A 12,609-nucleotide genomic window follows, 5' to 3' on the forward strand; every position below is an offset into this window, starting at 1 on the left:
TGTTTGAGGTGACCAAATACTTATTTTCCACCCTGATTTACAAATAAATTCTTTACAAATCCTACCATGTGAATTCATGGATTTTTTTTTCACATTCTGTCTCTCACAGTTGAAGTGTACCTCTGGTGCAAATTACTGACCTCTGTCATCATTTTAAGTGGGGGAACTTGCACAATCGGTGGCTGACTAAATACTTTTTTGCCCCACTGTACATTTATCAGGTCACAGTTCGAGAAAAATAAGCACTACTTACGAACTGTGATTAGTACATCGCTACACTATTTAACTGCCTGGATAACACTGGTCTGGTAATGCTAATGAACAGAATAGATTCCCTTCAAACTTAAGTTAGCAAATGTTTTAAAGTAAGATTTTAGTAAAGCACATTCAATACACTTCACATTTACAGTGCTGCTCCCTTATTTCATAGTTTTGAATATTGGTCACACTTACATGTTTCAGATCATCAAAGACATTTAAAGGTTAGATAACCTGAGTGAATACTAAGTGCAGTTTTTAAATGATAAGTTCATTTGTTGAGGGGACACAGTTATCCAGACCTACCTGTAAAAAAGCAACTGTCCCCTAAACTCAATAACTGTCTCACTCTTGGCAGCAAGAACGGCAGTCAAGTGTTTGTGATAACTGGTAATGAGTCTTTTGCATCACTGTTGTGGAACTTTGTCCCACTCTTCTTTGGAGAATTGATTTAGCCACATGCCAAAGCATCTCAATCAGACTTAAGTCTAGACTGATTAGGCCACTCCAAAGCCTTAATTTCATTTTTTGAGGCATGCAGAGGTGGATTTGCTGGTGTGTTTTGGTTGATTGTCCTGCTTCATAATCCAAGTGTCCCTGGAGCAGAGTTCATGGTTCCATCAATTACAGCAGGTCGTCCTGAAGCAGCAAAGCAACCCCAGACCACCACACTACCACCACCACGTTTGACTGTTGGTATGATGATCTTTTTATGAAATTCTGTTAGTTTATGTCAGATGTGACACGAGCCTTTGTGATCTTTTTGGTCAGCAGTGGTTTTCTAGTTGAAATCTGAACTTAACTGAGACAAGTGAGGCCTGCAATTCTTTAGATGTTGTTCTGGGTTCCTACGTGACCTACTAACGATGAGTCGTTAATGCGCTCTTGGAGTCATTTCTGTAGGATGCATGATAATGGCTCTTTTTACGTGGTTCAGTGGTGTCTCAAAGCCTTAGAAATTACTTTGCAACCCTTTCCAGACTCTTTCAATGTCTTTGCCATTTCTTTAAATTGTGGCAGCATGTGTTGCTTTTTGAGATCTTTTAGCCTGCTTCACTTATCAGACCGGTTCTATTAGGTGAGTTCTTCATTCAGCAAGTTTGGCAGTAATCACACCTTGGTGTGGCTACAAAAAAATGAACTTCACTTCCAAACACATCACTTTCTTTAGTCACGTATATGCATCATTGGCATCACATTGATATAAAAATAAAACACAGTCTTCTGCATAAACCTGTTATGAAAAAAAAGCACAGAAATAAATAAATTACTAATTACCTAATTAGTAGACCTAAATTAACTGCTGACCTTTGCTGTAACTGATATGTACAGTTTCCCATTGCAGTGGTTACATATGAACACAGCTGTAGACGTTCTGTCTTACAGCTTTAACCGACGTACAAACTAAATAAACAAGGATTCAGTTGAGATAATGTTTATCCATCACATTTACTGAATGATGACAGTGCCTGATGTCAAAACAGATTTTTCTCCCTGCCCTTGATAAATGCTCTGAAAACAAACCAATCAACCAAACCCGAATTACAAATTAAAATAAACATCTTTTTCAAAATGTTTAAACACGAGAAGTGCTACTGTTCACCGAACGTCTGAAACATCACAAGACCTTAATTAGGTGAAAACTGCGTGCAAATTCTTTGACGACAATGTCTTGAACCTTGGCCTTTCAGAGGCTCCCCCAGCCTCGTGTTGACCGCGTGATGCAAAGCACCCTAAGACGATGAGAGAAAAAAGAAAAAACGGACAAAGGCGGTTGACATATTCTAGGCTCAGCCTCTTGCATTACTTCCCTACAAATCCTAAGACAGAACATTTGTTTCACTCCCTTGACTTAATGCTTGTAACTCCAAACCTTCCCCCAAAATCTGCTCCATATTAGCTTGATGCTACAGACGATCAAAGAACAGCATGTGATGCATTAAGGTGCATTTCATTAGGACAACACAGCATCAACAAAAGAAACAAGGCACACTCCATTCCAGCTGTACAAAAGTTCAGTGGGATGGTATCTGGAGGAAAAATTATGCAACCAGTGCTTTTACAGGCTTGTGTGCCACATGAATGAGTGCAATCATTTCCAAGTTCTTGGCTTAAAGCAACAAGCGTAATGGGACCAGACTGAGTGCAGACTGCGTAGAGAGAAAACAAAGACACACTCGGTCATGCTCACCAAACTTTACCCGGCACCATACAACTTTACAAAACACACACACAGAGTCTATAACTTTTTCTCTCTTTGCACCCCCCCCCCCCCCCCCCACCCCACACACACACACACACACACACATTACGCCGCTTTGTCTTGCAGACTTGTGTGCAGTTTTACTCCGAACATGGCCTCCCACTGTGTTTTGACCCAGGCCAGCAGACCCTGGAGGAGCTCGCCACTCTCTGAGCGCACACACCACGTCCTCTCCTGTTTCACAGTCTGCAGGAAACACACACGGGAAAGTATGAAAATTAAAGCAGTTAATCACATGCGAGTTAAACTTGGCAGGGCCACAATCTATAACATGCTGCTGCACAAACAGAAGGAGAACGGCAGCAGAACTTTGACAACATCAGATCTGATAACAAAGTAATAAACATTAGAAAACAGCACTGCATTTTAGCCACTTACTGAACAGCAGTATGGTTAATTCACCGGTACGTACGCTGTTGGTAACAATAAACGTCAAACACAGTGAGATTGTGTTCATCTTCAGTGAAAGTCTTGTGCGTGATATGGTCGTCACAAAATACTGGGATGGATGATATCTGTGACATTTAATAAGTCCTCCACATGGACTTAAATGTATAATGGTTCTTTTTTATGATTTTCTACAATTAATATTTATTTATCTCCACATCCCTACACTTACACTGAGTGTAATTTGCTTAAAAATAATAATAATAATAAAAAAATGGGGGCAAAGACTAAAGTAAGCACATGAACAATTAAACACTGACTGATGTTTTTTACAGGTATTTTTACCACTATAGTAAAAAATAAATAAATAAATATTTCAACTTTCACATGTAGTAATTAAACTTTGGTGGCCTTTTATGTAACACAGATACAACTCTGATTAAAGTCAGAAGCTGCATAAAAAAAGTTGGTTAAGTGGTGGGTTGCAAAGTGGCTTGCAGTGGTAATAGGCTACATAATAGATCCTGATATTTCGGGATTTAAAAATCTGATATATTGCCCAATGGTTGTTTTTCTTAAACAAACAAACAAACAAACAAACAAACAAACAAACACAAAACACATCCATCACACCGCTTTGCCTTACAGACTTGTGTGCAGTTCTACTCTGAACATGGCCTTGAACGACCTTTCTCCCATCTCTTTTTTTATTTTTAAAATTTAATAATGTTGAAGTCCAGGCTCTGGGGAAGCCAATCCATGACCGATTGTCATTATTTAGGGTCATTATCATGCTGACAAACGAATGGGCTGCTAATAAGATGTTTTCCAGATGGTATTACATGGTGGATCGAACTCTTATGGTACTTTTCTTTGTTCATAATTGATCAATTTTGACAAAATCTCCAACACCACTGACTGCAATGCAGCTCAAACCATGACAGAGCCTCCAACATGTTACACAGATGCCTGCAGACACTCACTGTTGTACTTCTCTCCAGACCACTTCAGGAAATACTGATGATGATTTGAACAAAAAGCGTAAAATTTGCATTCATCACTTCATCAGACCCGTTGCCACTGATGTTCGGTCTAGTTCTTGTGTACTTTGTCGTACATCGGACTTCTCTCCCCATTTCCCTTCCTTACAGACTGCTACTTCATAGACGTCTTTAACAAATTACAATACAGTTTACAGCTCATTGGAAGCAAAATATAAGGAAACAAAGGTTGGCCCAGGATTTCTGCACAGTACTTTATGTCAAACCCCAATTTTAATGTAAACTGAGTGATAACATCTACCTGTTTAAGTATATCTTTACTTTATCTCCATCTCCAATGAAAATTAATTTCCATTGCTTCTACATACTGCTGTAAGAGTTTCCAACTTCACCTCATAATCACTGACACAACCGCAGATTGCAGGTCTCATTTGTGCAGCATGAAAATATTTCTTAAGGTCTGGCAATGCCATATCTCATTTATGTTCTCCTAGCTGTTTTCAGATTTGATTCTCAGCCTTTGACCAGCCCGTATGAACTTGGAGAAAACTTTATCCCCGGTTCTAAATCACACAACGTTTTCTGACTTTATATTTCATTGTTGGAACACAACAAAACTTTTCCACAGTCAGACAGGCCTGCCAAAGTACCCGAAACAGACAGACGCACACACCCACACATGCGATCACAAGATTAAATCAATACTAACTTTGCAAATGTAGTTGCTAATAAAGACGAAGGAATGACACAAACATCCCCAACTGCCACGGCCAATTTAAAACCTCAAAATACTTCATATGCAAATACGCGACTGTTTTTGTAAGTCATTTTTGTTACCTATTTGTTGCTTTATCAGCCTGTTATTATTATAGAGTTTAGGATCTGCCAAAACACCAACGAGCCATTAGTTTGTTTCCCTAAATCTGTATGCAAGTTTCATACGAGGAAAAACTAAATGTATGCCAGAACATGTTCCTGTGAACTACAATTTCTGCCAAGATACATAACTAATAGAGCGGTATTACATTCATTACTGCTTTCTACCAAAGAGAGTGTTTGCATTTTCTCATGCCTAATTATTCCTCATCTCCCCGGTGTTTTTAATCAGCTGTATGCAAAAGAAACAAAAAAGGAAGCTTGTCTGGAATCAAACTAAAGATATATTTATTCTTCATTTCTGTGTAGTTTTGAGTGGCAGTTGTCTTCATGAAAAGAACCAGAAGCACATAAAGTTACTATAAGACTTTCTCATGACATTTCTGAGCTTTGTTTAAACTTCTGAGATCACACGCACCTCATCGTAAAGCTTTATATCCATCCTGCACTGGTCCACAGGCCACAGGAGAACTGAGCTCACACAGCTGATTGGCAGAGTTTCTAACACAGTGACGCTCCCGCTGCACGGTTCTTTATTTTCATTCGCCGACGGGCTGTTTTTCCTCCACTGGTGATCCTCTCTGAGCAGATAGAGGGTTTCTCTAGTCGCCAGAACCGTCAACGGCATCCAGATATCCTCTGAAAGAAAGCCAGAAAAGTTTCACGTCATTTAAATAACTCCAAAAGTGCCATTATAACATATTCACACAGAGCTAAATCATATCTTAAGTCATCTCAGGTCATTCTATAAAGAACTGCAGTATTTTCTCCCTCAAGCAAGAGCAACACATTTAAACGTTACTGTTTTGAGCTTTGAGATTTTAACCTCTGATCTTGTCATATAAGCTGCCTTTAGAGGTCACTGATGTTAAAAGCTTTACAAAGTACTTTTGAACTATAAAGAAAAGTTATGGTGTTACATTTCATGCCAGAAAGCTGCATCTTCTGTGGGAAACGTGAAGGAAGAAAAAAAAAAAAACAGAGAGAGAAGTCAGATCCAGACATGTTAAAATTATAGTACTTGAAATTCCAGAGACCTACACAGCTCTGTGCAGCCTGCAGCTACCCCTGCTTTAAATGTGCCTGCTTTAGCAGAGCCAGTTAGGCGTCCTGCAGGGCCAGTATCTACCAAACTCACGCCAAAGCAGTCACCTGCCATCGCTGAGTAAAAACAAAAGATGTCTGCCTCATTTAAGGGCACAGGTTTGATTGTTGACAGGCGTCTCACGTCAGCTACTCCCCACGGGGGTGGGGGTGTGGGGGTTGGGGGGGGTTTGAGGTGGGGGGGGGGGGGGGGGGGGGGAGCCTCTTCCTGCCATAATCTACTTTTATCTTCAAGGAAATAAAACCTTGTTGCCATTTCATTTGTAATGCTCCCCTTTAGCACATTATCCTGGCATTTATTCCTGCAGTAATTCTGGGGGTGCAGAAGTAGCGTCAGGGATTTAATTGGGCCAAGATTCCTTACTTCTGGCTAAAACCAACAGTTAGGATTTAGCTTTTTCTCCAGCTTGTAAACTAAATTACCTCAATACAAAAACCTCACAACAAACAACACTAACATAAAGAGATACACTCACCAGCCACTTTATTAGATAAACCTGTTCAACTCCTCATTAACACAAACATCTAATCAGCCAATCACATGGCAGCAACTGAGTGCATTTAACCATGAAGAAGGTCAAGACGACCGCTGCAGTTCAAACTGAGCAGAACTGACAGATCACCTTTTTCAGCAGAATGGTCAAAAAGGTGATTTAAGTGACTTTGAACGTGTCTTGGTTCTTGGTGCCAGACGGGCTGGTCTGAGTATTTCAGAAACTTTTGCTTTGCTGGGTTAGGGTTACAACCGTGTCTAAGGTTTACAGAGAATGGTCTGAAAAAGAGAAAATGTCTAGTGAGCAGCACTTCTGTGGGTGAAAGTGCCTTGTTAATGCCAGAGGAGAATAGCCAAACTGTTTCCAGCTGCTAGGAAGGCAATAGTAACTCGAATAACTACTACTTGTTACAACCAAGGTATGCAGAAGAGCATACCTTGAAGCAGATGGGCTACAGCAGCAGAAGACCATAATGGGTGTGGTCTCCTGTCATCAGCTAGAACAGGAAACTGAGGCAACAATTCGCAGACTCACCAAAATTGGTCAATTCTGGAAAAATGTTGCCTGGTTTGATGAGTGTCGATTTCTACAGCGATACTGAAATGGTAGGGTGAGAATTTGGAGTAAGCATGCACGGATTCATCCTGCCTCGTATCGACTATTCAGGCTCGTGGTGGTGTGGAAGATATTTTCTTGGTACACTTTGACCACCTAGTACCAAATGAAGATTGTTAAAACACCTTACCCTGCCTGAGTATTGTTGCTGACCATGTCCATCCCTTTATGACCACAGTGTACCATCTTCTGATGGCTGCTTCCAGCAGGATAACACACCATGTCAAAAAGCTCAAATGACCTCAAACTGGTTTCTTTAACATGACAATGAATTCGCTCTACTCAAATGGTCACAGTCACCAGATCTCAATACAATCGAGCACCTTTCGGATGTGTTGGCAGCAACTGTCTAAAGCTATCATGTCAATATGGGCCAAAATCTCTGAGGAATTTTCCAGCTTGTTGAATCTATGCCATGATGAGTTAAAGCAGCCCTGAAGATAAAGGAGGGTCTAACTAGGTACTAGCAAGGTACCTAGTTATCTAGTGATAACTGATAGAAATCCAGAACAGAAGCAAACTCTATGAGATAAAAAGAAACAAACAGAAAAAAAGAGTAATAAAAACTCAAGTCAGCAAAAAAAACAACTTATGAACACGTGGATGTGGCACCTTGTAGGACAAAAGCCAGAACATAGAAGAACTGCAGCTGTCCGTCCTCCACATCTGCCTGGATGTCTTCGCACACTAAAGGCCTGACAGATCAGACAAAATCCAGTGTTTAACATGACATACAAACACAAACAAAAATCTCCTTCAGTTAAAGATACAATGGCATAAACACCGATTTGTATAAAATAACAGGGCGGTTTGGAGCCTTGTGGCTGACAGGTGTGAGATTGAAGGGCTTCAACATCCCAGCGTAAAGTTCACAGTGACTCTGAAGCAAAGGGGATAATTAACATAATGACAGCTGACAGGAGTAGTGTTGTGCAAACACTGGAAGTGAGACTGTGGTTCGCTGCCTCAGAACACATGAAGGTTTGTTTATATTTTTTGATTTTGTGTTGTGAAGCCTGGAGGAAAAATGACAAATTGGGAGATTTAAGGCCTTAATGTGTTGGCACCTGAATGAATTTGCTAATCTACTTAACAGCCACTTAACAGGCTTGGTTTCTGTCACTGTCAATGTATTTTTTTAAGCTAAAGAAAAAAAAAAGTATTTATTTATGTTCTCTAACTTGGAAAAAAAAATGTTTTCCAGGATGTCTGAACTGCCTCATATACTTACACAGTTGGTGTGTATAATTGAAAAGTTGGATTATTCACAGCACTTTTTTTTTTTTTTTTTGCAGGTTTATGGGGTTTTTTTTTGTTTTGCCTGTTTCTTCCCTGAAATCATACTTTCATGAGCTAAACCACATTCCTTTTCAGTGAGCACCCAGGAAAAGCGTCTATCTTCTGAGTGAGAAAGGAAAACATACAAATAAAGGTGCAGAAACACTACTGGCACTGTTAACAAACTACACGGGGGACATGCATGCTCTAGGACTTGCAGAGCAAAACACATGTTACAAATTAAGATGTGGTTTACCAGCTAATTTAGTGGAGCCATTTTACAAAATGGAGTCTAAAAAAAGCTGATTGTAATCAACTAAAGATGTGTCAGAAATGTGCAGTGTTAGAACTTCTACTGCCGTAACTCCCTTTAACCTACACGGCCCAACCACATACAAATGTGCACAACACTATTCAGACCACATCTTTCAGCATCTACGCAAATAAAATCAAAGACGCCTGCTGTTTTCTCACTGCATCCAGCGGGTCCTCCCTCAGCAAAAGTAGGCGTGCAGATGCAGTGTGGGTGCGTACCAGAGATGGTGCTCAGGGGTGAGCCTTGTGGTGGAGATCGACTTCAGCTTGCTCTCTGATTTGTGAGCCATCTCACGCACAATTCCTGAAGAAACGGCAACAAAACAATTAGTAGTGGTTAAAGAATTACCCGTGAATATTCCCTCTCACCCAGGTTTTACTAGAGTTGGCTTGCATGATTCACTGTTAATTATTTTATGCTGCATCTTGGTGAGCTCCCTCAGTTCATCCTACCTGAAACAAGCCATTTTAGCACTTCTCCCTTTAACTTTTTAGCCCCCGAAAGCCTCTTAAGTGTAACCCTTGAAGCTCTTTTATGAACAGTTGTTTCTGTCATATTTCAGACCTCCTCATAGAACAGAATTACTGGGTGTGCCTGAGAAGATAGTGAGGGTGGTCTCTGCCTATGCAGCCATCCTTGGATAAGTCCAGATGCTATTCCAACTGTCATCAAACCACATGTTTATTGATATATACTGAGGTGTTAACACTTGTCATTAAGGGTACTGGGGCAGGTTGCCAAATATCATCTTTATGTGGGAAAGTTAAAACCTTTCAATAGTTCTGCATTTGTTCAGGTATTTGAATATGCAGAACTTAGGCAGAGGGGTATGCAACCTATGCAAATGTGGTTATATGCGGTGTTCCAAAAAAAACCACAAAGCATGTAGCTTAGTATCGATGATGCTGTGCATGGGTACATGCTTATTGGTTGGAAGGCAACAGGATGAAAAGAACCGATGAAAGGGAGTTCACCATGAATGGGAGAAGCATGAAAAAACACCAAAGATTACCAAAAAATTGCATGAGAAGCATCAAGAGTGGCCGCAGTCATTTCATTGTTTTTAGCATTCAGTTTCACTTCATTTCAATTTTATTTAAATAGAAACAAACCACAACAACAGTCACCTCAAGGTGCTTTATCTTGGAAAGTAAAGACCCTACAAAAACAGAGAAAACCCCCCAACAATCAGATGAACCTTGCGAGGAAGCACTTTGCGACAGTGTGAAGGAAAAACTCCTCTTTACCAGGAAGAAACCTACGGCAGAACCAGGGTCAGGGAGGGGCGGCTATTTGTGTGCTCCCTCTGTGACTGACCAACAAAAGTACAAACTGAGGTTTTTTCAGCATTCTGAATATGTAATCTGTTAAGATTTGGGTTTATATTTGTGGAAATTGATGTCAATTTTCATTGTGGGATATGATGCATTAGGGTCATTTTAGGTGACATTTGCAAAATAATTCCAGAGGTGGAAGAGCTCTAGTATTCCAAAAGAAACCACAGAATTTCTGAGATAAAACTTCCACATATAAAGCGTGTCACTCAGTGTCCATCGATGTATCGCAGAGTTCATCATTAATGGACAATCCAGGCCCCAGTTGCCTAGATAATCCTCTAATTTATTGATATTAACATTCATCAAGCAACTACCAGTGCGAACAAAGGATACTGTCAATATTGACAGTATCCTTTGTTCGCACTGGTAGTTGCTTCATTTGGTTATCTTAAGTTTCAGGAGGTGTATTTGTCATTTGTCTGACATGTTCCATTTAGCACATTAAGAAATATCCAACCACCAAAAATTCAAAAATGGTTCCAATACTCAAAAAATGTAATGAAGGTTGAATGAAGATTAAGAGTCTGAAACCTCAACCTTCCCAATCAACGATCTATTAGTTCACCACTGAAAATTACTTAAAATTTCTTAGATTCCTTCTGAAAATGACATGTGACCATTTCAGCAGTTTACAGCTGGCTGGTTTACAGCTTGTTGAATCAGCTGAGAGGGTAGCACTCCTCTGTTCTCACTTTCCTGAGGCATTTTAGATGAAGTGGACAGATTTGGGGGTTTAGGAACATTTAACAGGAGAAAGCAATCAGGTGAAAGGATACAAATATTACTTCTAAACTTGTAAACGTGTACTATCCTAGAAATGTCACACCCAAACTTTCATGGAAAGAAGTCTAAAGACAAAAGTGGAACCCAAGCCGAAACTTCTTCTCGTAACTGTCATAAGGTGCAGGTGTTAAATATCAGCACCATTGAATCAGTGGTTGAGAAAATGCTGGGAACACAATCCGCCGGGTCACGCCAACAGTTGTGAATTGTGGCGTATCATTGAGTGTGACTATAACAAAGGGAAGAAATGATAACTGGGGTCAAGTTTGAATAGATGAGATTTCAAAGATTTAAAGAGACACTGAGGGGGAGACGGAAAGAAAGAGGACAAGGCTCAGTTACAGCTGAAGGAACATAAAATGAGGGCAAAACATGCTTTCTTTTATTAAAAATGTAAAAATCAGAAAAAAAAAGTCTTATCTAATTTTCACCTATGTTACAAAGTGACACCGTATCCCCAAAGGTTCATCTACAGTTTGGTTCCTTAATTTCAACAAAAACATTGTTGACATTTAATAAAATGATTCTAAAAATATACACCAGCTTCTAAAAGGTGTGTATCAATCTATAATGTTTGATGTAATGAAATGTCATTCATACTGACATTTCAGTGAGCATGAAGAAAGATTTAGGGTTCAGAAACCAGTCGTGACATTGGCCACACACACAGTTTTACATTCCTGATAAATTTCAAAGTTAAACAATCATTTTGAACTAATCAGTGCTTATAAACACATAATTCACCTCTCAGGATTAAGTGCCACAAAATTAGATCAGCATTTTATTTTTTGTTCTCATATATTTCTAACCGCTACCTTTTTTTTTTTTATCCAAAAGGTAGTGGTTACCACAAGAACCCATTTTCATTTCTTAAAAAAAAAAAAAAGATAAATAAGAAAAGAAAAATCATATTTTGTCATTAAATCTAATTGTCGAATTGTTTAAAATCTTGTGGTTTATCAAACTCTGTTGCCTTTGGATAAAAAAGGTAAGGTTCTTCCCCCGCTTTGTGTCACGTGTCTGATGTTTTTCAAGACTGTGCATAGTTTTAATCATATTCATTTATTTTAATAATTTTCTTTAAAAAAAAAGTTTCAAAATATTTTGGACAAAACTGACAGATGGCTCAGTTGCTTTCACGAAAATCTGCACTGGCCCCGGGTCAAAGTTTCCCCACACTCCTGGCAGTGTTTAGCATGTCTGAGGGGAAGCAGTGAGCGTTAAGACTAACAACGAGATTAAATAACGTGTTAACGTGGACAGTTTAGTAAGGTGCCATCCAAGACCGCAATCAGGAGTAAGTAAAGGTGACAAGCAGAGCGTGTTAAGAACCAAATCTGAAACAAACAGACTTTCACTAGAGCTCTGCTCTGTGTCAATATTGCTGTGTGGCTGCTTCCAACAACAACACCCCTGATCATTTTCACATGATATCAAATACCAAACCACCGTCTGATACGTTAGACACTCGGGACAGGAAATGGGTAAAGATTTGATTTTCTAATTCCAGTTTCCAAAGCAACATCTCTCTCTGTTGATACCGACAACTCGCACCAAATCTTCTACAACACGGTTTGATTGCAACAGTGAACATTAATAGTGTCCTTCAAGTGTGAGAAAAGACCTGGCAGAAAAGAACCCCCCCCCCACCAAAAAAAACAAAAAAACAAAAAACCCCACCCCAAAAAACACTGGGCTGTAGATTCCTCTTGTGTTATCTCTCCTGTTTCAATAAAGCTGTGTCAGACTAGGTTGGAGAAAGAAGCTCTAAGCTCCAGAAAACTGTCCCTGTTATAACCACATCCTTCCTCTGTCTTCCAGGCAGCGAGTCCATCGTCATTCCAGTTGTGGTTTCGAAAAAACTTGTCCACATGAAAGGAGCCAGCTTGGACAACAG

At 39.7% G+C, this 12,609-nt stretch overlaps 1 protein-coding gene across 2 annotated transcripts in view; it reads right to left on the reverse strand.

Annotated features, from left to right (window-relative positions):
• Positions 1-221: 221 nt before the first annotated feature.
• The window catches only part of stk11ip (serine/threonine kinase 11 interacting protein), a 35,433-nt gene continuing 23,045 nt past the window's right edge, over positions 222-12,609 (reverse strand). The window contains exons 23-26 of one of the 2 annotated variants that reach the window (XM_006800270.2): positions 8,811-8,895; positions 7,611-7,693; positions 5,204-5,424; positions 222-2,707 (exon numbers count right to left, since the gene is read on the reverse strand). In XM_006800270.2, the coding sequence (XP_006800333.2) occupies positions 2,567-2,707; positions 5,204-5,424; positions 7,611-7,693; positions 8,811-8,895 (530 nt within the window). In that variant the 3' untranslated portion in view covers positions 222-2,566. The remainder of the gene's footprint in view (positions 2,708-5,203; positions 5,425-7,610; positions 7,694-8,810; positions 8,896-12,609) is intronic. The other variant, XM_035911814.2, reaches the window with a different exon arrangement.

The sequence above is a fragment of the Neolamprologus brichardi genome, chromosome 23 (genome assembly GCF_056152115.1).
Source record: "Neolamprologus brichardi isolate AB-2024 chromosome 23, ASM5615211v1, whole genome shotgun sequence".
Lineage (NCBI taxonomy): Eukaryota > Metazoa > Chordata > Actinopteri > Cichliformes > Cichlidae > Neolamprologus > Neolamprologus brichardi.